Genomic DNA, 27,351 nt, shown 5'->3' on the forward strand with positions numbered 1-27,351 from the left:
TGCTGCTGAAGCATCGGTCTTAATGAGATCAACTTTCTTATTGCTACCCAGACATTTAAATGGTTTAGAATTTTCTAACAAGTTCTCTTTAAATTAAATCAAGTTGTCTGACAGTACGGGGACCACTCAGTAGGGAAAATACAGGGACCATTATTGTCAGGTTTATATTACTTACAGAGAGTGAACTTACTAAGAAGCTGACGCGACAGTTTCAGTGACAATTGGCGTTGGTCATTGAACCCTCCGACCAAGTGCAGCTCTAGTCTAGTAATTAAAAAATAATTTCATAGGAGAAAATTCACATTGTTTGGAGAACGGCATAAACCATACAGATATGTGGCTGTCCTCAAACTCTGGCTCTACACCCAGAGCAATACTACAACTCCCAGCATGGAGTCTCAATAAATCCAAATTCGTGTACGATTCAAAATCATTTCCAATGGAGGTTAAAAAAAAAAAAAAAATCCCTGCGTCGGTAAGAATAATGACCCACCTTCCTTCTGTGGTCTTTGTTAAGGACTCGACAGCCTGAATAATGGCTGCCACCTCATTTTCAGAATCTGATCCATCGCAGTGCGCTAAACAAGTGGCCCCGCTTCCTACACGAGAAACACAAATGTGGTTATATATTATATATATATATATATTATTCCACGGGACAGATTCGGCAGTTTTGTGGTTTCCACTGTAACCAGACGTGGAAAAAGCCTTAACTGACTTGTAAAGTCGGTGGGGGTCAGGCTGACTTATCTGCACAGTACCTTTCCCTCACAAATCAACAACACTGTGGCCCTTCAGAATAGGCGAGGCTCCCCCACTGTTCATAAAGACCCTTCAGTCTCCAATATTTGGGCCATCACTAGACAATAGCAGAATTCCTGGCTGCTTCTTCCGTACCTGTGTGTCTAAGAACAACAATGTGACAAGTAGTTGCATCTTCCGACCCGAGGATGGAAATTGAACCTGGATAAAAGGAGGAAGTTTACATTAGATTTTTGTATAACAAATTTGAAAATCAGACGTTTATTATTTGAATAGATACAAAAAAAAAATAAAAAAAATGCTTGTGCTAGACATTGCCGTTACGCATTTGTTATGGCGCACAACGCTGTTCTTTTCATCCAAAATGTCCACCTAATGTGCCTACCGCTGTGAAGTGTTTCTTATAGCCCACCCTGTACAATATCAATATTTACCCCACCTATGTGTGACCAACAACTCTTGACGCGCCATAAAGGGTCAAGATGGGGCGCCTGGAGGAGGAGATCTTGTAGGGACCCTGTGGACCCTTTCCACTGTAAATGTAGAGGAGAATTATTCTCCTAGGGTAGTTTAAAGCCAGTGGTCCAGAAGTTGTTCGGGTTGCTGACCCTCCGAGCGCATCCTATTTTCCACGTCATTCGCCTTGTGTCTCCAGGCATTCATACCTCCAGCTACTTTTGTCAATTTCACAGCCAGGGGTGATGCTTTATCGTCCAAATTAGATACTCTCGATTCAGCTTCTGTAATACGGCCTCTCATGGCCCTCATATCTTGTCAGCGAAGTCCCACCTCAAAAATGCACCTCCTCAATTTTTCCAGTTAAAGAGGCCCTACTTAGAGATATAGCCTGCATAAGTTGTTCAGAGACCTGTCTTAAGGTTAGATCATCCTGGTCTCTACGTTTCTCAACATCTGAGACTCTTACGTTGGTCTGTAGCTTTTTAACAGTGGAAGGATTATTCCTCAGTGTCCGTGGAGTGTCTGAAGGATCACCCATTGCAAATTCTTTAAGTTTCTCAGCTACCCCAGAACTTTTTGAACGTTAACAATAATAAAAGAGGAATATTCTTTCTTCTTGCCTCCAATACAGAAATACTGGCTTTCTGGGGAAATGTATAGGGACCAGGCTTTGTTACCAGTCCAGGTTCTAGCAGAGGACTTTGCATACACTAATGTGTACGCTGTACACTCAGTTGCCCGCTTCTCCGCTCACACCTCCAAGCAGAAGAGACAAACTGGCCGGCGCCTGTGCAGGGTTTATAGTTAATGGAGGACCGTGGGGCTCATCTTTAAGAGGTCATGCCCCAACAACCTCCTATGGTTTAGCTGCAGGTCAGGGTGCCTGACTAACCATGGGAGAGTTCTTCCGCATATATATATATATATATATATATATATATATATATATATATATATATATATATATATATATATATATATATATATACATATACACACACACACACACACACACACACACACACACACACACACACACACACACACACATACATACACATATATATATATACACACACACACAGTGGGGCAAAAAAGTATTTAGTCAGTCAGCAATAGTGCAAGTTCCACCACTTAAAAAGATGAGAGGCGTCTGTAATTTACATCATAGGTAGACCTCAACTATGGGAGACAAACTGAGAAAAAAAAAATCCAGAAAATCACATTGTCTGTTTTTTTTCATTTTATTTGCATATTATGGTGGAAAATAAGTATTTGGTCAGAAACAAGCAATCAAGATTTCTGGCTCTCACAGACCTGTAACTTCTTCTTTAAGAGTCTCCTCTTTCCTCCACTCATTACCTGTAGTAATGGCACCTGTTTAAACTTGTTATCAGTATAAAAAGACACCTGTGCACACCCTCAAACAGTCTGACTCCAAACTCCACTATGGTGAAGACCAAAGAGCTGTCAAAGGACACCAGAAACAAAATTGTAGCCCTGCACCAGGCTGGGAAGACTGAATCTGCAATAGCCAACCAGCTTGGAGTGAAGAAATCAACTGTGGGAGCAATAATTAGAAAATGGAAGACATACAAGACCACTGATAATCTCCCTCGATCTGGTGCTCCACGCAAAATCCCACCCCGTGGGGTCAGAATGATCACAAGAACGGTGAGCAAAAATCCCAGAACCACGCGGGGGGACATAGTGAATGAACTGCAGAGAGCTGGGACCAATGTAACAAGGCCTACCATAAGTAACACACTACGCTGCCAGGGACTCAGATCCTGCAGTGCCAGACGTGTCCCACTGCTTAAGCCTCTACATGTCCGGGCCCGTCTGAAGTTTGCTAGAGAGCATTTGGATGATCCAGAGGAGTTTTGGGAGAATGTCCTATGGTCTGATGAAACCAAACTGGAACTGTTTGGTAGAAACACAACTTGTCGTGTTTGGAGGAAAAAGAATACTGAGTTGCATCCATCAAACACCATACCTACTGTAAAGCATGGTGGTGGAAACATCATGCTTTGGGGCTGTTTCTCTGCAAAGGGGCCAGGACGACTGATCCGGGTACATGAAAGAATGAATGGGGCCATGTATCGTGAGATTTTGAGTGCAAACCTCCTTCCATCAGCAAGGGCATTGAATATGAAACGTGGCTGGGTCTTTCAACATGACAATGATCCAAAGCACACCGCCAGGGCAACGAAGGAGTGGCCTCGTAAGAAGCATTTCAAGGTCCTGGAGTGGCCTAGCCAGTCTCCAGATCTCAACCCTATAGAAAACCTTTGGAGGGAGTTGAAACTCTGTGTTGCCAAGCGAAAAGCCAAAAACATCACTGCTCTAGAGGAGATCTGCATGGAGGCCAACATACCAACAACAGTGTGTGGCAACCTTGTGAAGACTTACAGAAAACGTTTGACCTCTGTCATTGCCAACAAAGGATATATCACAAAGTATTGAGACGAAATTTTGTTTCTGACCAAATACTTATTTTCCACCATAATATGCAAATAAAATGAAAAAAAAACAGACAATGTGATTTTCTGGATTTTTTTTTCTCAGTTTGTCTCCCATAGTTGAGGTCTACCTATGATGTAAATTACAGACGCCTCTCATCTTTTTAAGTGGTGGAACTTGCACTATTGCTGACTGACTAAATACTTTTTTGCCCCAGTGTGTGTGTGTGTGTGTGTATATGTGTGTGTATATATATATATATATATAGCAGAGCGCCGACAGCAGAGCAACGAAAATGGCTAACTCCTGCAGAGTCCATCCCCCACGTGAGCTCCCGCAGAATCCGCCCTACCAGAGCCGCTCTGCTGCAGCTCAAAGAAGCAGTACAAGAGCAAAGCGAGTCCCTGTGTATGGTATATCAGATGGGTTTTAGCCAGGATGGCGGAAGCTCAAGCCAAGCGCCACGCGCTATTAATGCAGCTTTATGAGATTAGCCCCATTTATTATAGAAGATGACTGGACCACAAAATCCACATATAGAGGGCTATCCCTGTAAAGCTACATGAAATGTGTATATCAAGCAAATTTTAGGGGATATGCTGAATATCTGCGTTTCAGGGTATTCCAACTTTCCTCCCGATGACAGATTTCAGAGAAAATAAGTAGTGATCATGTTAGATGTCAGAGTGATCAATCCTTTCGTTCCCATGGGAAAAAAGCTGCTGCCAGACATGTCTGGCAGCAGTTTCTTCCTTATTGAGTACGTCTGTAGGGCTCAGGAGAAATATGGCCACTGTAGGCATCTCCGACCATTTAAGGTCTGTGACTTTTCAGAAGTTAATGTGTCCTGCGTTATGGTTGTCCACCACTGCACAAAACATAGGTCACAGCAAGTCTGGTACCACGTACTGTAGACATGGTGCAAGCGTGTACATATACAGTCTTGACCCGTGAGACACCACAACTGTCGGATCCAGAATACATTAGACAGCTCGTGACATCATCCAAATGACGACGGTAACACGTAACTGCACGCTCATCACAAGTGAGCATGTGGGGTAACACGGTGTGGGACACCGAGATACGTACTGTCGCCTGGTGTTGTTGCAGCCAGTTCCCGCTGTTGCACATATAGAAATCCATTCGCCCCGATGACTTGCACGGGCTGACTTGTTAAGTTTCTGGCTCGTTCCTAGAGATTACAAATATTAGACATAAATATAACTCATTTTTGTAAACTCTTCTACTATGAATAACCGGAATACTTCATCCATTACACCACATCCACAACAGGCGGCGCTCTCACTAATGAAAGCACAAGGTGGTGTAATACCCTGAGAAAAGACCCTCAGTAGAAAACCCATTCTCCAAGACTATCCTTAGGCCGACCCTGTTTATAAGTAGAATGAAGGAACTGAGCCTTGCCTCTTCCTTATGTACACAAGCATAGCGCCTCACATATGAGTGTGGCTGCACCTGATACTGCAGCTAAGTCATGTGTGGGCTCAGACCTGGCAATCAAACACTGATGGCAGCGAGTCCTTCCCATCAAGGCTAGTTTTCATGTTAATTTTCAGGGTAAAAGAGTGAAGGCAACTCAGTGATACATCAATGCTTGCAGCCAGCCCCCTTTATTTTTAGGATCAATGGGGGTTCCAGGCTGGAACCCAACTCATCATAAAGTGATGGCATATCCTTGCACTAAATGCCAAAACGTTATTACATGGGAATACCCCTCGAGACCCCTGGCGCAAATGGACACAACTGTACATTCAGGCCATGGTATGAATGCAAGAAGCGAGCTCAGGAGCTGAGCCTGCACTCCACGAGGCAGATACCGGCTGTGTTTCGCAGCAGCTGTTTAACCATTTAAATGCCACTGTCAATCTCTGAAAGTGGAACTTAAATGGCACGATAGTGCTGATGGGTTGCCATGGCAGCCAGAAGTAAAAACCACAGGTTGGATTTCATAGTAGGTCATCATTCACACTATACTGTAAAATACTGCCGCATTTCAGTTTATGACGAGAAGGATTGCAGTCCCCTAAGTAAAAAATTATATATACATATAAGGATAAAAATAGAATTGCAGTTTTTCCACTTGGCACATCTCTTTTTACACCTCTTCCAAAAATAAAAGTTATGGCGCTTAAAATAAAGCGAGGAAAAATGCAAAAGCACAAATAAAATAATGTAAATATTGTCCTTTAACCCCTATAAGAGGGAATGAGATCTTTAAGTATCCGATTCACTACTTTGTAAAACCTTTTTGCTGGTACGAGCACTTACATGAGAGCAGGAATGTGAGAACCAGACATTTCCATTGCTGATGAAATACCAAGTCCCATAACCCCCTGAACCTGGGAGAGGTGCCAGCTACAGCGCACGCCCTGGCACATTAGGGCAGGCAGGATACAGCCTGGGCACACCCGTACAAGTCTTACAGGGCCACTTACTGGCCACAGGTGCACACAATTCTCATACAAGGCATGATTACTAGACATGACCTGCACATCACAGGAGCGGGTCCATACAGGTGAATGGAGACGTTTACTAGGATGTGCATGGATTTATGCAAGTTCCACGTAGATGAATAGGACAGTGACAAATCGAAATTGTGTTTTTATGTGGGGAGCTGCACAGCTTTGTCCCTAAAAAAGAATGGAACCAATCAAAATAAAAAACAGTATACTGGTGAAAGAAAAAAAAAAATATACAGAATAAAATAAAAAAACCCACCATGGTTACTTACCGGTAGCCGGTTTTTCCGGAACCCATGACAGCACACCTGAGAGAGGGATCCGCCCCGCCAGGACAGGAACCTACTGAGATACAAGGGGCGGCACCTCTCCCCCGTTTCAGATGGGTTACAGAGCATTGAGAGGACTTCCCAGTTAGTTACATGTTAATCCAACACCACATCATATAAAGCACCCTGCTAATTGTGCACACCCATACAGTGAAAGGGGGGGGGGGGGGGGGAAATATACGGGTGCTGTCATGGGTTCCGGAAAAACCGGCTACCTGTAAGTAACCATGGTGGTTTTCCCTTCACCCATGACAGCACACCTGAGAGACTTTTGGAGACTTCGAAACACCTTAGGGAGGGACCACCGCTTGCAGCACCCTTCTACCAAAGGTTAAGTCAGCAGAGGAGGATAGATTTAATCTATAGTGCTTAAAGAAGGTTGAAGGTGAGGCCCAGGTAGCGGCCTTACAAATCTGTTCAATCGATACCTCTGCCTTTTCAGCCCAGGAGGTTGCCACGGACCTGGTGGAATGAGCCTTGATGCCGTCAGGAATCGGGATACCACTAGCTGAGTAGGCTACACTAATGGCTTCCCTAATCCATCTAGCAATAGTCCCTCCTTTTGAAACCCCATAGCCTTTCCTGGCACCCTGAAAAGCTACGAATAGGGACTGGGACCTCCTCCACTGGCTGGTGACATATGTATTCTGGCAGGGCTCTCTTAACGTCCAAACTATGGAACTTTTCTTCCCCTGGATTCTTTGGATTATCACAGAAGGATGGGAGAATAATCTCTTGACCTCGATGGAAATCTGACGCTACCTTAGGCAGATAAGCGGGGGCCACTAAAATGATTGTTTTTAGGGTCAGAAATTTTACAGGGAGCTGATATAATGGTTTATACGGTTCTTTTGTAAGGGCCTCTAGTACTAGGTATAAATCCCAAGGAGCTATCCTGGGTCATTGGAATAGGTTTAGCCCTATGACATGATTTGATGAATCTGGCTATCCATCTATTTGCTGCCAAGTTGCAGTTATAGAGTGCCCCTAGTGCAGATACCTGAACCTTAAGTGTATTTACCGCTAATCCTAGCTGTAACCCTGCTTGTAAAAACTCCAAGATGGCACTAATCGGGAGTTCTTGTTCTAAAGGCTTACCTAGGAACTGTAGGAATTTATTCCATATTCTGCCGTAGATGTTAGTTGTCACCGGTTTCCTACTTTTAAGTAGGGTGGCCACCAACCCCGGGGAGAACCCTTTACCCCTTAAAAGCGACCTTTCAAATTCCACGCCGTCAGATACAATCCCTTGACCTATGCGTGGAGTATCGGGCCCTGGGCTAGAAGGTCCGGGATCTCTGGCAGAACCCATGGACCGGAGACGGACATTCTCCGTAGTAGAGCAAACCAGGGCCTTTTGGCCAGAATGGGGCTATCAGAATTACTCTGGCTTGATCGGTCCTGATCTTCTTGACCACTGTTGGGATCATAGCGACTGGGGGAAACGCATAGGCCAGCATGAAGTCCCACTGAATGTGTAGAGAGTCCACTGCCCATGGATCTTCCCTTGGGTTTAGGGAGCAAAACCTTTGTGTTTGCCTGTTGTGTTTGTTGGCAAAGAGGTCTATCACTGGTTCCCCCCCAAAGCTGCGTTATCTTTTGAAAAATGGACCGATTTAGGACCCATTCTCCCTGCCTCAGAGTATTGCGGCTTAGAAAATCGGCCTCTATGTTTTCTGCCCCTTTTATGTGTAAGGCTGTTAAAGAGTGTAAGTGTTGCTCTGCCTTGTCCAGGATGTCGTCTGCTGCCTTCATTAGGGAGTATGATTTTGTCCCCCCCGGTGGTTGATGTATGATACCGTCACTTTGTTGTCTGACATGATGCGGACCTCGCGACCCCCGAGTAGGGGAAAGTAGTGGGTTAGGGCTTTGTTCACAGCCCACAATTCTCTGAGATTGGAGGATGCCCTCCTTTTTTGAGGTGTCCAGGACCCCTGGCCTACGTGACCCCTTAGGTGCGCCCCCAACCCCAAGGAGCTTGCGTCCGTTAGAATCACATCTGTCCCCTGTTTGTCCCAAGGTATTCCTGCGGCCAAATTTGTATTGTCCAGCCACCAGTTGAGAGAGTCTCTGGTCTGTAATGAAAGCTCTAGACCTCCTTCTAAACGCCCTCCTAGCACTCATTGTACTGCTAGTATCTCCCACTGGAGTTGACGGGTATGAAGTTGCGCCCACCTGACCGCAGGAATACAGGTCGTCAGAGTGCCTAGTAGAGACATCGCTTTCCTCAACGTCATCTGAGGTTGGTCTCGGGCTGACAAGGCCATGTTCCGCACCTTCTCTTTTTTGGCCTCCGGAAGCAGACACACCTGTTGTTCTGAGTCCAGGATAAATCCCAGGAAGGTCTGTTGCTTTAGGGGTTGTAGTTTTGATTTTTTGAAATTTATTATCCACCCCAATTCTTGTAAGGTGTTGGTCACCTGACTTAACTGCGCAGTACATTGGTCCTCAGAGTTGCCCACTATGAGGAAATCGTCCAGATAGGGTATTATGACTGTATCTTGAATCCGAAGGAAAGCTGTTACCTCCGCTATGACCTTGGTGAAAACTCTCAGGGCTATGGATATACCAAACGGAAGAGCTGTGAACTGGAAGTGCTTCAGTATGCCTTGGATATAAATTGCTACCCTCAAGTATTTTTGGTAATCTGGATGGATAGGGATATGATAATATGCGTCCTTCAGATCGACTACAGCCATAAAGCAGTCTTGATGTAATAGCTTTATGGCCGTAGTCACTGACTCCATCTTGAAGGTCTGATTCCCTATCCACTGATTGAGTCCTCTGAGGTTTATAATTGTCCTGAATGATTGGTCCGGTTTCTTGATCAAAAAAAGTGGCGAATAGAACCCCATTCCCTTCTGTGTGTCTGGGACTTCATAAAGGACCTGTTTGTCCATTAGGTTCAGGATCTCTGCTTCCAAGGCCAATTGTTCTTCGGCCGCTCTTCTGATAGGGGTAACTACGAACATGGGTTTCGGTTGGTGAACAAAGGGGATTTTCAGGCCTTCTTTTAAGATGCCTAAGATCCAGGTATTGGAGGAAATCCCAGGCCTGGGAAAAGAGTGCCAATCTCCCCCCTACTGGAATACTGACGTCATTGTGGTGACTTTTTCGAGGTGGAGGTACCTCCACCAAACATAAAGCCTGACTCTTTTTTTCCTTTTGTCCTCCCATCTTCTATCGGCCGGAGGACGCCCCCTATTGAACCTTCCGCCTCTCCGAAAGGGCTGTCTTCTCTGCTCTGTTGGGAACCTGGGGAAGCCTTTTTTCCTATCGCTCGCTTTTTCTAGGATGTCGTCTAAGTTCTTTCCAAATAAGAATCTCCCATCACAGGGGAGAGAGCACAGTTTAGCCTTAGATTGCAGGACACCCGGACAGCCTTTAAGCCAAAGTGCTCATCTAGCAGCATTTGATAAACTTGCTGCTCTGGCCGTTAACCTCATAGAATCCGCCGAGGTGTCCGCTAAACAAGCTGCTGCCCTGTGCAAGAGATACATATCCACCAATATCTTCTCTCTCGGGACCCTTGATGCTAGTTTTTCTTCCAACTGCTGCAGCCAGATCATGAGGGAGCGTGCCGTGCAGGTGCCCGCTATCGCTGGCTTTAATCCTCCCGCAGTCGCTTCCCATGCATGCCTCAGATATGAGTCTGCTTTCTTATCTAGCGGGTCTCTAAGAACCCCTGAATCTTCCAGGGGCAGGGCTGATTTTTTTTTTTTTTTAGAGGATCTGGATACTGCTGCGTCTATTTTTGGGACCTTGTCCCATATTTCCGCGTCCTTGTGTTCAAGGGGGTATCGCCTCTTAGAGGTGGAGGGAAGAGCGCCTGATTTTTCGGGGGCGGCTGCTGCTTGAGCGGCTTCCATGTTTGTGGCCGGAGGGCTGTGAGGGTGGCAGAGACAAGGACCTCTACTGCTCTGACTCCATCGCTGCACCGTCTGCCTCGCTGCAGTACCTCGTTTAAATGCCTCCGTCCTGTGAGTGGCTTCCGATCAGCTGTCTCCCCTCCCCCCTGCGACCACCGGGCGACTGCCTTCAGAAAAAGCCGGCCGGCATCGCACCGGGCACCATGACACCGTCGCCTGTTGCCGACATCAGCAGGCGCGCCCACAATCCTCTGCGCCGCTGACGTCAGTGGCCGGAAAACGCCCGCGTCTCTCCCGTCAGATGCCTCGGGGATCGAGATGCGGGCGCGCGAGGGGAGGGCGGCACGGTGGGGGCTTCCTGTAGCCACCGGGGTTCCCACCTGCGCCCACACGAACCCGGAACCCCCTTTGGACTGTGCCTCCAGCACCCGACGGCCGGCGCTACAGGTAAGATATCTGTTCTTCCCGCGCCGGGACGGGCCTGGGTTCCCTTTTTTTTCCCCTTCTTTTTCCTTTGCCCATGACAGGCACTGCCGACAGTGGGGTTCCTTCCAGGACAGGAACCCAACTGAAGCGGGGGAGAGGTGCCGCCCCTTATATCTCAGTAGGCTCCTGTCCTGGCGGGGCGGATCCCTCTCTCAGGTGTGCTGTCATGGGTGAAGGGAAAAATAAAAGTATAATTTCCTGCATGGCCTTAATCCTAAATTACCCCCTAGCCTGACACTCCTGCAGAACAGGTTACCATCTCTAGAGGATTAGATCTTCATCTTAAGGCTACTTTCACACATCAGGTTTTCGGCGTCAGGTGCGATCCGGCGTCGTGCCGGATCCGGCAAATGTTTTGTAAAACCTGAAGTGCCGGATCCGGTTTTCTGCCGGATCCGTCTTGTTCTTGACAGACAAAACCGGATCCGTCTCATCCGGTTCATCCGTTTTTCTATCCGTTTTTCGACGGATTACGCCGGATCCGGTTTTTAAAATTGACCCTTGTGGCCTTCCGAACGGGATTGGCTACTGGAAAACTAGATATAGCATGTTCCTACAGCCCTTCTTTGACAGGTTGTAGAGAAGAAAGTGCAGGTTGGAGAGAAGAGCAAGTTACTGGCGAAGATGGATGTTGTCATTGGAAATATTACCACTAGAAGTTCTGTGACGGTTTCAGGGACAATTTTCCACTATACTTTATGTCACCTCAAGGCAGAGTACACTGGGATGACAGAGTGTGAAAGATTTGTGCCCTAAACTTGTGTACCTTCTGGACCAACAGTATATACCTTTGCCAACCAAAGTTGGCTATCTTGTCATGGTCTTACTATTTTTACCTTTAGGCCACAGGTGTGTACCTGGTTGTGTTTTATGCAAAGTATTTCACCTTTTAACAAAAGTTGTGTACATTGTTAGGAAATCACCAACAATAAACACAACTTTTTAGGTGAAATACTTTGCTTCAAACACAACCAGGAACACAACTGTGGCAAAAAGCTAAAATTTACCCACAGTTATATACCTGGTTTTGAATACCTTTTTACCTTTGAAATACCCTGTATTTAACCTTTTTTTTAAAACATAGTTCGCCGCAGAAAGAAATGACAGACAACCATTGTGAAACGATAATTTAACTTTTATTTAAATTTTTTTTTTTTTTTTTTGTTTTTAAAGTGCAAAAAACTTTTTTAATAAAGGTTTTAAACCCAATGGGCATTTTTATTACAAAATAAAAACATTACAAATCTGTGTACTGTGGGGTGGAAATACTGCTGGAGGGGCTGCGGGACACTTCGACACTGGGTGTGTGGAGAGAGGACTGGGATCGTGGTGGGGAAGGAACAGTTAGAGGTGAAGGTGTGCAAAAAGCTACAGAATGGGTGGACATGTGGGAGGCAGAAGAGGTGGTGGGCGGTGGAGTGGAGGGTTGGGCAGGGACTGTAGGAGCAGATGATGTTGATGGAAAGTTGTATGGGGAAGGAGTTTGGTACGGGGAAGGAGTTTGGTACGGGGAAGGAGTTTGGTACGGGGAAGGAGTTTGGTACGGGGAAGGAGTTTGGTACGGGGAAGGAGTTTGGTACGGGGAAGGAGTTTGGTACGGGGAAGGAGTTTGGTACGGGGAAGGAGTTTGGTACGGGGAAGGAGTTTGGTACGGGGAAGGAGTTTGGTACGGGGAAGGAGTTTGGTACGGGGAAGGAGTTTGGTACGGGGAAGGAGTTTGGTACGGGGAAGGAGTTTGGTACGGGGAAGGAGTTTGGTACGGGGAAGGAGTTTGGTACGGGGAAGGAGTTTGGTACGGGGAAGGAGTTTGGTACGGGGAAGGAGTTTGGTACGGGGAAGGAGTTTGGTACGGGGAAGGAGTTTGGTACGGGGAAGGAGTTTGGTACGGGGAAGGAGTTTGGTACGGGGAAGGAGTTTGGTACGGGGAAGGAGTTTGGTACGGGGAAGGAGTTTGGTACGGGGAAGGAGTTTGGTACGGGGAAGGAGTTTGGTACGGGGAAGGAGTTTGGTACGGGGAAGGAGTTTGGTACGGGGAAGGAGTTTGGTACGGGGAAGGAGTTTGGTACGGGGAAGGAGTTTGGTACGGGGAAGGAGTTTGGTACGGGGAAGGAGTTTGGTACGGGGAAGGAGTTTGGTACGGGGAAGGAGTTTGGTACGGGGAAGGAGTTTGGTACGGGGAAGGAGTTTGGTACGGGGAAGGAGTTTGGTACGGGGAAGGAGTTTGGTACGGGGAAGGAGTTTGGTACGGGGAAGGAGTTTGGTACGGGGAAGGAGTTTGGTACGGGGAAGGAGTTTGGTACGGGGAAGGAGTTTGGTACGGGGAAGGAGTTTGGTACGGGGAAGGAGTTTGGTACGGGGAAGGAGTTTGGTACGGGGAAGGAGTTTGGTACGGGGAAGGAGTTTGGTACGGGGAAGGAGTTTGGTACGGGGAAGGAGTTTGGTACGGGGAAGGAGTTTGGTACGGGGAAGGAGTTTGGTACGGGGAAGGAGTTTGGTACGGGGAAGGAGTTTGGTACGGGGAAGGAGTTTGGTACGGGGAAGGAGTTTGGTACGGGGAAGGAGTTTGGTACGGGGAAGGAGTTTGGTACGGGGAAGGAGTTTGGTACGGGGAAGGAGTTTGGTACGGGGAAGGAGTTTGGTACGGGGAAGGAGTTTGGTACGGGGAAGGAGTTTGGTACGGGGAAGGAGTTTGGTACGGGGAAGGAGTTTGGTACGGGGAAGGAGTTTGGTACGGGGAAGGAGTTTGGTACGGGGAAGGAGTTTGGTACGGGGAAGGAGTTTGGTACGGGGAAGGAGTTTGGTACGGGGAAGGAGTTTGGTACGGGGAAGGAGTTTGGTACGGGGCAGGTTGCTGGAAGTGGGGAGATGTCTGGTACTGGTGAGGTTGCTGGTATGTAATAGGAGGGGGAGGATGGAAAGTGGCTGGAGGGGGTGCAGATGTAATAGGAGGGGGAGGATGGAAAGTGGCTGGAGGGGGTGCAGATGTAATAGGAGGGGGAGGATGGAAAGTGGCTGGAGGGGGTGCAGGTGGAGGAACTACAGTGGTGGGAGGTGGAGGTTGGGAGGTAACCTGCTGTAGAGCACCGTGGCACGAATGCATTACATGCATCTGCTGGGTAGGAGATAGTGTTGCCATGCGCTCCACAACAGACCTGAAAAAGGTGTGGTTTGGCGAAGATCTTGCTTCTGAATGCATGGTTTGCAGAAGTGTCTTCACCTCCAGAATGCTGGAGTTGATCTGCTGAAAGCCTGCGGAGATTTGCTCTGACAAGACTTTGAGACAGTTCTGGAAAGATGCATTCAGATGCAAGAACTCTTGCGCATAACTCTTTTCCTGACCCCTCTGCCGCTGCCGCCCAGTACCCGCAGGTGTACTAGAGGTGGCAGGGGCAGAAGGGTGGGGTAAAGGGAAAGCGATCTCCTCACCAGCAGCTTCATGTAATGTAGGCGGCCATGATGCTCCTGGGCTGGTGGATGGGACAGATGGGTCGAATGTGTGGGAAGGCTGGGAAGGTGCAGATGTACCGGGGCGGTCGAAGTGTCCCTCGGTGCCGGTCTCCTCAGGGATCGCCTCAGAAGGGTCCAATCGTGCAGGCTCCCGAGTGCTGCTCACCGTGCTGTGTAATAAAGAGAAAAAAAAACAATTAAAATACTGACATGGTATGGCCCTGGCTGAAAAAAAAAAGTTACATCTAACATTTTTTTCACATGTGGTGTGTAATATTTACCTTCTGGTGAGCATTGTTTCCCGGAGGAACGACAGGGCTTGTGCGTACTTGTACTTGCTCCTGCGTCCTCCAGATCCACTCGGGTCCCGCATCTCTTTATTGAACTCCTTCTTGAAACGATCCCTCACAGACCGCCACCGATTCACAATTCTGTTCCCTGAAACGAGAAAGGAGTGGTTAGTATACATCATCAGTGTTTCACAAACTCCAGTCCTCATGGTCCCCAGGGGTCATGTTTTCAGGATTTCCATAGTAAATAGAAATCCTGAACACATGATCCGTGGGGACCACGAGCACTGGAGTTCGGGAAACACTGGTTTACATCAAGCAACCGGTACTGTATATACTTACGCTCTTTAATCTGGGCCCGAGCTTCGAGGTCCTCCCAGCGGCCCACAAGGAGAGAACAGATTTCCTCCCAGAGTCGTCGGGTAACGATCAGGTCAGCGTGGCGGCGGTCAGCCATATTCCAGAGCGGCTTCCTTTCTCTGACGAGATCGATGAGGCGGTCCACATCAATCCCTCCATCCTCACCGTCAGAGTCGGGAGCACGCTGTGAAGGCTGTTAAAGAAAAAGACAAAAATAACATAATTAGCCTCCACAAAAGAAATGAAATAAAAAGTGCAAAAAAACAAAGCAAAAATATTTATACTTACACGCTGGTGACCGCCGCGTTGCTGTCGCCGACGACCCTGGGAGGCACTGCGAGGACCTCTTGGCCGAGCACCAGATTGGGAAGACTAGAGAAGAAAACAAAAAATGTTATGTCTTTGGATGTAGGCATGTGTTTGCTGTGTGTGGTCTGCAGAACATTGTTTTCTATGTGTTGTGTGTAGTGTGATGTTGTGTTTCTGCGTTTGATGCAAAAAACTTACCAATTGTGAGCCCACTCCAGGTGTCTGTCCACCCCTTCCTTCTTCTTCTGGGAGCTCCTCTTCATCTTGTGATTCCTGTTTTGAAATAAAAGGCAATGAATAGACATATATTACAGAGATGATGGATTTTGGAAATAAAAACTTACCGTCAAAAGCTGACGATGCGAGGGAGGGCTCCCAGAAGAAGATGTGCTGTCCTGCTGATGGCCAGACTCCATGGCTGTGGGTATTGCTGCTGCCAGTGATGCCATTTCTGCTGTTGCTGCTGCATCTCTTTGGCGGCTGTTGAATAAAGAGAAACAAAGGGCCAATGAATATCTTGATATTCCATGGCCCTAGTTTGGAGGAATGGGGGATTTGATAATTACCGTCTCTCATCTGCTTCTGGACTCCCCTCCCGTTGTTCAGCATGCTGCTCCATTTGGGGTGGTGCTGATGGTGCTGCTACTGCAGATGTCTGCTGCCTTCTCCTGCTCCTGGTTCTTGGCTTGGGTGGCATGTTGGGTGTGGCTGAGGGTCCCATTGTCTTGCTTTTATATATCTCCTGTGGGCAGAGCTACTGAGCATGCTCAGACCAAAAAAACGGATCCGGCGCATTGCGGCGCTCATAGGCTTTCATTGTGTGAAAAAGCCGGACGCGCCGGATACGGCTTTTTCGCCGGAGACAAAAACGTTACAGTAGACGTTTTTTCCAGACGCCGGATCGCGACACATTGCGACACATTGCCGGATCCGGCGAAAACCGGATGAAACGCATGGCGATCCGGCGCAAATGCAAGACAATGGGGGGGAAACCGGATCCGGCATTGCATTTCGCCGGATCCGGTTTCTGTCAAAAGCGCCGGATCGCGCCTGACGGCGAAAACCTGATGTGTGAAAGAGGCCTAACTTTCAGCTACAGATTATAACAGGACACCTGGATCCTACCCTGTAAGAAACAAGTAACTTCACTATTTACTTACAATCATATGTTAAAGTTTGGGCACCCCTATTAATGTTAACCTTTTTTTCTTTATAACAATTTTGGTTTTTGCAACAGCTGTTTCAGTTTCATATATCTAATAACTGATGGACTCAGTTATATTTCTGGATTTAAATGAGGTTTATTGTACTAACAGAAAATGTGCAATCTGCATTTTAACAAAATTTGACCGGTGCAAAAGTATGGGCACCTCAACATAAAAGTGACATTAATATTTCGTAGATCCTCCTTTTGCAAAAATAACAGCCTCTAGTCGCTTCCTGTAGCTATTAATGAGTTCCTGGATCCTCGATGAAGGTATTTGTGACCATTCCTGTTTACAAAACAATTCCAGTTCAGTTAAGTTTGATGGTCGCCGAGCTTGGACAGCCCGCTTCAAATCATCCCACAGATGTTCAATGATATTCAGGTCTGGGGACTGGGATGGCCATTCCAGAACAATGTAATTGTTCCTCTGCATGAATGCCTGAGTAGATTTGGAGCGGTGTTTTGGATCATTGTCTTGCTGAAATATCAATCCCCAGCGTAACTTCAACTTCATCACTGATTCTTGCACATTATTGTCAAGAATCTGCAGATACAGAGTTGAATCCATGCGACCCTCAACTTTAACAAGATTCCCGGTGCCGGCATTGGCCACACAGCCCCAAAGCATGACGGAACCTCCACCAAATTTTACTGTGGGTAGCAAGTGTTTTTCTTGGAATGCTGTGTTTTTTAGCCTCCATCCGTAACGCCTTTTTGTATGACCAAACAACTCAATCTTTGTTTCATCAGTCCACAGGACCTTCTTCCAAAACGTAACTGGCTTGTCCAAATGTGCTTTTGCACACCTCAGGCGACTCTGTTTGTGGCGTGCTTGCAGATACGGCTTCTTTCGCATCACTCTCCCATACAGCTTCTCCTTGTGCAAAGTGCGCTGTATTGTTGGCCGATGCACAGTGACACCATCTGCAGCAAGATGATGCTGCAGGTCTTTGGAGGTGGTCTGTGGATTGTCCTTGACTGTTCTCACCATTCTTCTTCTCTGCCTTTCTGATATTTTTCTTGGCCTGCCACTTCTGGGCTTAACAAGAACTGTACCTGTGTTCTTCCATTTCCTTACTATGTCCCTCACAGTGGAAACTGACAGGTTAAATCTCTGAGACAACTTTTTGTATCCTTCCCCTGAAAAGCTATGTTGAATAATCTTTGTTTTCAGATCATTTGAGAGTTGTTTTGAGGAGCCCATGATGCCACTCTTCATAGGAGAATCAAATAGGAGAACTACTTGCAAGTGGCCACCTTAAATACCTTTTCTCATGATTTGATACACCTGGCTATGAAGTTCAAAGCTCAATGAGGTTACAAAACCAATTTAGTGCTTCAGGAAGTCAGTAAAAAGTAGTTAGGAGTGTTCAAATCAAGAAATTGATAAAGGTGCCTATACTTTTGCACCGGTCAAATTTTGTTTAAATGCAGATTGCACATTTTCTGTTAGTACAATAAACCTCATTTGAATCCAGAAATATAACTGAGTCCATCAGTTATTAGATATATGAAACTGAAATAGCTGTTGCAAAAACCAAAATTGTTATAAAGAAAACAGGTTAACATTAATAGGGGTGCCCAAACTTTAACATATGACTGTATTAGAAATCCAGAATGGGGGGGCTTTTTCTAGTCTTTAGTTTACGGCTAGTTGCCTAGGGCAAGGTTCCCCAACTCCAGTCCTCAAGGCCCACCAACAGGTCATGTTTTCAGGATTTCCTGAGTATTGCTCAGGTGATAATTGCATCACCTGTACAATACAAGGGAAATCCTGAAAACATGACCTGTTGGTGGGCCTTGAGGACTGGAGTTGGGGAACCCTGGCCTAGGGAATCAACGACCTCTATAATCAGAAGCGGTTGGTCTGCTATGCAAGACGTGCAGCGGTCACAAGCTTTTTTTTTTTTATGGAGCTCATAATCATTATTCTGGGGAACTTCAGTGCCTCTGTGCTATACCACGTTGCAGAAGTGAAGCCCCTCATGCAACTGCATCAGGAGGGCCCATTGCAGACCAGCAGTGAAACTACACCACTAGTGCAAACTATCAATCAGGAGGGTGCAGTGCAGACCAGCAGCAAAACCACGTCGCTAGTCCAAACTATCAATTAGGAGGGCGCAGTGTAGACCAGCAGCGAAACCACGCCACTAGTCCAAACTATCAATCATTAGTAGGGCGCAGTGCAGACCAGCAGCGAAACCACGCCACTAGCCCAAACTATGAATCATTAGTAGGGCGCAGTGCAGACCAGCAGCGAAACCACGTTACTAGCCCAAACTACCAATCATTAGTAGGGCGCAGTGCAGACCAGCAGCGAAACCACGCCATGTTAAATATTAATAATCCGTTAATTTCTTATAAGACTCAGTTTTGTACATTGCTTTAGCTTAAGCCTGTTTCACACTTCCGTTTTTGTGTCCGCCAAACGGATCCGTTTCCGTTTTTTTGACGGAAACTGATGCAAACGGATCCGTTTTTTTAAAAACGGATCCGTTTTTTTGACGGATCCGCGGTAACCGTAATGGAAGTCTATGGGACAAAAAAAACGGATCCTGCAAAAAATGGCGGATCCGTTTTTTTACGGAAAACAACGGATTTTGACGGATTTGAAAAAACGGAAGTGTGAAACAGGCCTTACACGACATAGGCTATTTTTAAGCTTGGCTCATGGTAGAAAGACAGCTCCATATATGTAGAGACCACGTGCTTTAGGAGACGTATATAATTCATGGCTAACTGTAGAGGTCGCTCTTCTTCCCTCACCATCATGAGAGACAGACACGAAGATGTCATCTGTTCTGGGCCATGACATGACATAACAGCTTGTATGTTACTTTACTACGAAGAAGCCGAACTGAGAGACAGACGCCATTTGTCATGTGAGATCCCGGAGAGAAAGAAGAAGAATACACGTTGCTTTGCTATGAACTGATGGACAATCTCTCACCTATTTTTATTCACCTGTTTTTCTGTAATAACCTTTCTTTGATGGAAGAATCCAAATAAACCACTATATTTTTATCTGGTAACTAGTCCTGAGTATTTTACAGGATAGGCATTATTTTACATTGGAGAGCCAGCCAGATCTGAATTTTTGTACTTTTTTGTGGATTGCCCTCCACTTGCCCACAAGGGGATTGGACTTTGCTAACGTCAAATCATATGTGCAAGTTGTCAGGAATTCCACTATTCACAAGAATCAGACGGAACCTAGACATGAGGACTAAGAAGTGCCAGATAGATTGAGAAGTACTACAAGTGCCAAAGGGCCAGACGTGCTGAAGCCAAGACGTGTGAAGACAAGAGCCCAGCGTTGTCCATCAAAGGAACAAGCTGAGACATTTCAAGGTAAGAGAAATGGATGTAATTAATTCTTATGCTAAGCAGAGTAAATTGAAATTTAAGTCTGTAGACAATTCTAATTCAGAAGTTCTATGGTTAAGTTTGTATGCCGAGTGTGAACTCGAGAATCAGAGGTTAGACTGTAATTTCTTCAATACGAAAGAGAGAGATTAAAAAATATTCTACAGATGGTAGATATATTTCATAGATCTGTGTCAGAGAAATCCAAAAATGATTGTTGTGATGTTCTCGAGATTGGCTGTAAAGTTAGGGAGATTGACTGTAATCAAGTGTCTGTAGCGGCCATTGAAGGTGACCTTGCAGACGTGGAACAAGATGGAGAAGTAGGAGGAGACTTCAGAACTGACGTAGAGGACGTACAAGGGAAAGACGTACCACTAAAAATAGATCACTCACAGGCCCAAATCCGAAGGAAAGTAAGAAAAACTTTGCTACAGATATGCAAAATAATTCCTGCATATGACAGCAAAATACATGTTTGTAGAAACTCTGAGGTTTTTGAAAGTTGTGTTGATAAATTTGATTTATCTAACGAGGAGAAGAATCAGTTGTTCAAAATGTGGATCCCTGTAAACTTTGCTAGGAGATTTACTTTAAAGTTATCTGGTGAAACACATGAGAATTTAACTGATAAGGACAGATTAAAAATTCTCATTTTTTGTTCATCAAATGAAAATCATCCAGATATTGATATTCTTCAAAAATTAAGGATTGGTCGGAAGGAATGTATTTTTACGTTCATGTCCATATATGAACGTTTGTATAGAATGCTGAGTGAGAATGTCAAAACACCATCCCTCATAAGGAGTTTTGTAAGCAAATTTTGGTTTCTAAATCCTGCATCTCGTGTTATTGCGTCACAAAAGGATTCTTTGTTTGAATGTGCACAATCCCTTGATTTTGCCAGAAAACACGAGAATCGTGAGAGGACAGTAAATCGTGCTAATTTTGTAAAGACAGGCAGAGTAAAATCTTATCAGAAGCCTGTATTAGCAAAACCTTCTAAAATGAGTTTTCCCCAAAATCAAATATATGAAGAACAAAGAAAAAGGAAATCACATGTTTGTTATAAGCCATATGGAATGATGCAAAAGAACACCGAAAAGACACAAATTGAATTAAGAAAAATGATGAGTTTTGATCTTCTTTCTGTAACCAAGATGGCCGAATGTGACAGACAGAAACAGGTGGTGAGTGACATCATGGCCTGTAAACTGAATACTCTGCTCCAATCATCTATCAGCTTTAAAATGGCAAGAACCTTTCAGGATATTTTTTGCAGAGAAATAAGTATGGGTTTAGGAATTGGCTAGAAAAAGTAATTATATATATATATTTTGTGTAACAGTGTTATACAATTAGTGAGTTATATGTAATTATTTTATAGAGTATAATCCTGTAGTTTTATGGTTTGTGGATATATACATAGTCATACAGTATATATAGAGTGTTTGTAGAAGTAGAAATAGTAGAACTGTATTTTTTAATGAAAATTAAAATCTACATCAGTAATAATATTTAGAATATGAATATGATATTAACCTACTCTTTTATGTTTCCTTTAGAATTTTCATTTCAAAGCAGGACATAATGCGGGAAAAATTCTCTTACAAGGATTTATGCCTTTATTTACACAGGAAGTTGCAATAATTGCATGATTTTATATATCTAACCCTTAAAAGGAAATAACTAACTGCATTTTAAAATATGTTCTGTGTGTGTGCTTTTCTGCTGCATGGCTTGAATGACAACCACAGCAGGGGAATTTGAACCTTGTTCTAATAATACAAGTATACCAGTATACTATGTCCCTTTTCTTAGGAAAATAATTTTTAAGGGGGTCTCAACTTTTGCAAACCAATGGAATTTTTTTTTCCAGGCCTAAATGTCAAGTATAGCTATACAACATATATTTATGTCATGTAGGGAATATTCTAAGAAATATTAAGAGACTAAATTTAAATAGTTTACAATGCATTGATAATTAGGATAATTTGGGTTAAAATACGTGTATTCATCACACCTTCGTATGTGAGGTATTTGGTTTAAACTTAATATGTGACACAGTCTGAGTGACAGTGACTGAGTGTATGAGCAGCTGCTGAGCGAGTGATGTGATACGTTTGTATGAGGCCTCAGGATTCTGAATGAGAGAGAAAAAAAAAAAGAGAAAAAAAAAAAACCCCAAAAGCCTTTATCTATATGAGAAATATGCAGATCAGTTAAATTATTAGAATATTAGGATATATAATGAAATATTATCTACACAACATATATTTCTATATTTCTATAGTAATTATTATTTCTTGATTTAGTTAATAGTGGATAAGTGCAAAGTGCAATCGCACATCAAAATGGTTTATGCAAATTAATTTTTCCAAAGGATAATTTTATGATATTCAAATTAATTTTGATGGTTACACATCTTCAGACAAATAATGGTATAAGCAAGTATAAATTCACATAATTTATACATTAATTATTTTTAATTTTGGTTTTGATAAATGAATTATTTCATAGAACAATATTTTTTGGTATTAAGGGGGAAATATGTTTTTGATCCTGACTACATCATCACATCTGATTAATACCTCTTCTTCACACATTTTAATAAAGAACAAATAGAAATAAGGTACAATGGTATAAATATTGGGTATAATAACAAGTATTATAAAGAGTCATTTCTTTACACTAAGAGGAATTACATGCAAAGTTGCATAATTTGAATATTTTGGTAACACAAGTTTATGACAATTATGAAATAATCCAGATCATGGAAATATTAAGGGTATATGTTACTGAAGACATAACTACTCTGCATCAACATAAAGGCCTTATTCTTATTTTTATTCTTATTTTTCATTATTTTTAATTCTTTCACCAATATTTGGTGGGGTAATGTCTACTGAGAATATTGCTTCATTAAATATAGCAATTATATGGTTCTATTACTAAGGAAAATGTTTCACTTCTGAGTTATATGCAACAATTCTTTTATTCATTCATTCGCTCACTCATATATTCTTATTTTGGTTCATGGCTATACATTCCTACATATTATTAGTATAATAAATATATTCCTTATTAATAAAGATGAAAACACTGGTTACATAAAACACAGTGACACCTATGGGTTGAAAAAGGTAATTACACCTATGACATAAAAATGTTCTATCACATGAAAAAAATGGATAATAATGTATTATCACTTATTATTGGTTTATTATTTCAAATATTGAAATCCATATATGGTACAAATTCTGATAATAATTATATGGATATTACTGATTGCTATGGTACGCTGTGATATTATAGGATAGGATAATTACCAGATTTGGTATAGAATAGGGAATGAAGACTTCAAGCAAGATACTGAAATTACGTTAATAAAGACTTTTCATATTAAAATTGATTCTTATCAGTTGCAAGAAGAAGAATGTCGCTATCCAGAAGTCCCAGAAGGTAACAAAGCTATGACTTCTGAGAAATGAACTGTGTTAATCACAAGTGCAGTATCCACCACTGACAGTCACAATTAAAGTGTCTAACCTGACAACCAGAGGACGATGATCCTATGATGCTGAGATGAACTGTGTTATCACGTTCTTATCAAGTTCCAGAAGTTTTCAATCACCTGTAAAGCTTCGATGTAAGGCTGGTGAACAATAAGGTAATTGTCGGGAGGCTACAACCCTGACATATGTCCTGTGCATTAGGACAAGGACTGGTTATGGTGCTATGTTTAGCAAGGAAGAGTCATTTTAACCCTTGCTTTACTGACCAAAGACGTCACACCTGTTCAAAGACCAGTGCCGATGGAGGATTCCAGAATATCCAAGGCGAGCCAATGTAAGCCCAGGTTTTTTAAAGGTGACACTGCACAGATATTAAAGCTGCATCTATAAACTTTGTTTTCGTATTAACATTTGAAATTATGGACTTTGATTTGACACACAACACAATTTCTACAACATCTATATGCTTGAGAAAAACTGTGGTTTTAAAAGAACCAAGAAGAAGACAGAAGACATCAAAATGAAGACCAGATGACATCAGATGATGATGACTGGACCTGAGATGCTTCAATTTAGACTTAGGGAAGTATAATTATACATATTTTATATGAATATTGTTCACGGCTTACCATAACATGAATTCACATCAATTATGTCATTGAGTACTTATAACGGTAATCTGATATTATTATTATTATTATTATTATTGATATTAAATTATTTTGTCAAAGAAGAAGAAAAGAAGAAGATCTTGTTATATTTTGAGGGTTCCAATTAATGTCTGTCTCCCTCAAAAGGGGGAATTGTTAAATATTAATAATCCGTTAATTTCTTATAAGACTCAGTTCTGTACATTGCTTTAGCTTACACGACATAGGCTATTTTTAAGCTTGGCTCATGGTAGAAAGACAGCTCCATATATGTAGAGACCACGTGCTTTAGGAGACGTATATAATTCATGGCTAACTGTAGAGGTCGCTCTTCTTCCCTCACCATCATGAGAGACAGACACGAAGATGTCATCTGTTCTGGGCCATGACATGATATAACAGCTGGTATGTTACTTTACTACGAAGAAGCCGAACTGAGAGACAGACGCCATTTGTCATGTGAGATCCCGGAGAGAAAGAAGAATACACTTTGCTTTGCTATGAACTGATGGACAATCTCTCACCTATTTTTATTCACCTGTTTTTCTGTAATAACCTTTCTTTGATGGAAGAATCCAAATAAACCACTATATTTTTATCTGGTAACTAGTCCTGAGTATTTTACAGGACAGGCATTATTTTACACGCCACTAGCCCAAACTATCAATCATTAGTAGGGCGCAGTGCAGACCAGCAGCGAAACCACGCCACTAGTCCAAACTATCAATCATTAGTAGGGCGCAGTGCAGACCAGCAGCGAAACCACGCCACTAGTCCAAACTATCAATCATTAGTAGGGCGCAGTGCAGACCAGCAGCGAAACCACGCCACTAGTCCAAACTATCAATCATTAGTAGGGCGCAGTGCAGACCAGCAGCGAAACCACGCCACTAGTCCAAACTATCAATCATTAGTAGGGCGCAGTGCATACCAGCAGCGAAACCACGCCACTAGTCCAAACTATCAATCATTAGTAGGGCGCAGTGCATACCAGCAGCGAAACCACGCCACTAGTCCAAACTATCAATCATTAGTAGGGCGCAGTGCATACCAGCAGCGAAACCACGCCACTAGTCCAAACTATCAATCATTAGTAGGGCGCAGTGCATACCAGCAGAGAAACCACGCCACTAGTCCAAACTATCAATCATTAGTAGGGCGCAGTGCAGACCAGCAGAGAAACCACGCCACTAGTCCAAACTATCAATCATTAGTAGGGCGCAGTGCAGACCAGCAGCGAAACCACGCCACTAGTCCAAACTATCAATCATTAGTAGGGCGCAGTGCACACCAGCAGCGAAACCACGCCACTAGCCCAAACTATCAATCATTAGTAGGGCGCAGTGCAGACCAGCAGCGAAACCACGCCACTAGTCCAAACTATCAATCATTAGTAGGGCGCAGTGCAGACCAGCAGCGAAACCACGCCACTAGTCCAAACTATCAATCATTAGTAGGGCGCAGTGCACACCAGCAGCGAAACCACGCCACTAGTCCAAACTATCAATCATTAGTAGGGCGCAGTGCACACCAGCAGCGATACCACGCCACTAGTCCAAACTATCAATCATTAGTAGGGCGCAGTGTAGACCAGCAGCGAAACCACGCCACTAGTCCAAACTATCAATCATTAGTAGGGCGCAGTGCAGACCAGCAGCGAAACCACGCCACTAGTCCAAACTATCAATCATTAGTAGGGCGCAGTGCATACCAGCAGCGAAACCACGCCACTAGTCCAAACTATCAATCATTAGTAGGGCGCAGTGCACACCAGCAGCGAAACCACGCCACTAGTCCAAACTATCAATCATTAGTAGGGCGCAGTGTAGACCAGCAGCGAAACCACGCCACTAGCCCAAACTATCAATCATTAGTAGGGCGCAGTGCATACCAGCAGCGAAACCACGCCACTAGCCCAAACTATCAATCATTAGTAGGGCGCAGTGTAGACCAGCAGCGAAACCACGCCACTAGCCCAAACTATGAATAACGGGTCACACTGAGGACAGGGATGGTCAGGAATGGCGACAATATGTGTACAGCGCGGTGGAACATGTTGGTGCCATATAAACACTGTACCATGCCTCAGCTGCAAACTTCTATTAAAGGAAGAGATTTGCAGCAGTGTCATCCTGCGAAGCCCGGTTACCCTGGTAACGCAGAGTTCACATCTGTCTTGTCCTTTCCGGTTTTCTGCAATGCATGGAGAGGAATGGGAAGCTCCTGCTCCCTGCGGTGTCTGCACCGTGCAGTATGGCGCCTCTTACCTGCAGCTGAGCGCTGCTCTGCAGGATCCGGGCGACGGCCAGGCTCACGTCTATCCTCCGGCCGGCAACAAGCAGCGGCATGACTGCGAAACTCTCACTGACTGCAGCCTAACTTCCTCCACAAAGATGGCCGCCGCGCAATGCCTATTGGGAGCTGTAGTCCGGAAGTGGGATGGAAGCATGAGGGGGGGACTGGAAATCGGACTACAATTCCCGGCATACCTCGCGCGGTAACCTGTCCTGCAGCTCAGTCCCAGAAACAAGGGTGATAAGACGGGTGTGGATGAGGGGTGTCCTTTATTATTACTTCTGCCAGATATGGGCATTAGGGGCGGCCCTATCTGCTGCCACATAGTTTAACCTCTTCCTGCCAAATCCATTTATCATTTCCGCACTGTCTGGGGTTTATTTTCCTGAGTGACTGGTAGTTTTGAATAACATTTTTCCATATAATGTACTGAAGAAGCCGGAACAAAATTCCAAGGTTTAAAACCCGTAATTAAGTCAGGTTTTTGGTGATTTTTTTGTTTTTTGCGGCAGATCTGTAAACCTGAGTGTCCAGGTCCGTACGGTCGCAGAGACCGCGCTCGGGCTTTGGTCACACACGGCGTCTTATTCTCCTCACGAGGAAAATCACGGCGTCAAATATCTTCACACAGGAAAAAAAAAACTGCAAGAATCCCACAGGTGAACGTACTCGTGTAGGTTGTTTTTAATGTTTTTTTTTTGTTTTTTTTTTAGAAAACTTCTGTATATTTTTATTGCTTTTTCGTTCCTTATTTATTTCTAGTCGCCAAAAACAGAAATTTTGGATTTTTTTCTAACTGCTTACCTTATGGTCTAAGTAATTTTACGTTTTGAGTTCTTTTTGTACAGGGAGTGATAAGCTATATTAAAAAAAAAAAAATTTTAAGTCCCAATAGGGAATTTGATCGCTTGTATTATAGACTGCAATATTTCTGTATTGCGGTATATAGTGTAAATCTCGGTCTAGTCGCGGCTGGGCTTCATAGCGTGGGAGCCGTCAGCCCTGGACCAGAGGACATCCGCACAGAGGCCTTACCAGGATTGTGCTACTTGAATGCCGGTTTC

General features: G+C 44.3%; 1 protein-coding gene across 3 annotated transcripts in view; it reads right to left on the bottom strand.

Annotated features, from left to right (window-relative positions):
* The window catches only part of NTAN1 (N-terminal asparagine amidase), a 43,121-nt gene extending 16,609 nt beyond the window's left edge, over positions 1-26,512 (bottom strand). For 2 of the 3 annotated variants that reach the window (XR_012219890.1, XR_012219889.1), the window contains exons 1-5: positions 26,260-26,512; positions 4,774-4,876; positions 898-963; positions 494-599; positions 191-264 (exon numbers count right to left, since the gene is read on the bottom strand). Coding sequence is in view for 1 of the 3 variants with exons in the window: in XM_073542928.1 (XP_073399029.1) it covers positions 191-264; positions 494-599; positions 898-963; positions 4,774-4,876; positions 26,260-26,340 (430 nt within the window). In the remaining 2 variants the exon portion in view is untranslated. The remainder of the gene's footprint in view (positions 1-190; positions 265-493; positions 600-897; positions 964-4,773; positions 4,877-26,259) is intronic. The other variant, XM_073542928.1, reaches the window with a different exon arrangement.
* Between the last annotated feature and the right edge of the window lie 839 nt (positions 26,513-27,351).

The sequence above is a fragment of the Dendrobates tinctorius genome, unplaced genomic scaffold (assembly GCF_039654945.1).
Source record: "Dendrobates tinctorius isolate UK_male_01 unplaced genomic scaffold, ASM3965494v1 ptg000129l, whole genome shotgun sequence".
In the NCBI taxonomy this organism is placed as follows: domain Eukaryota; kingdom Metazoa; phylum Chordata; class Amphibia; order Anura; family Dendrobatidae; genus Dendrobates; species Dendrobates tinctorius.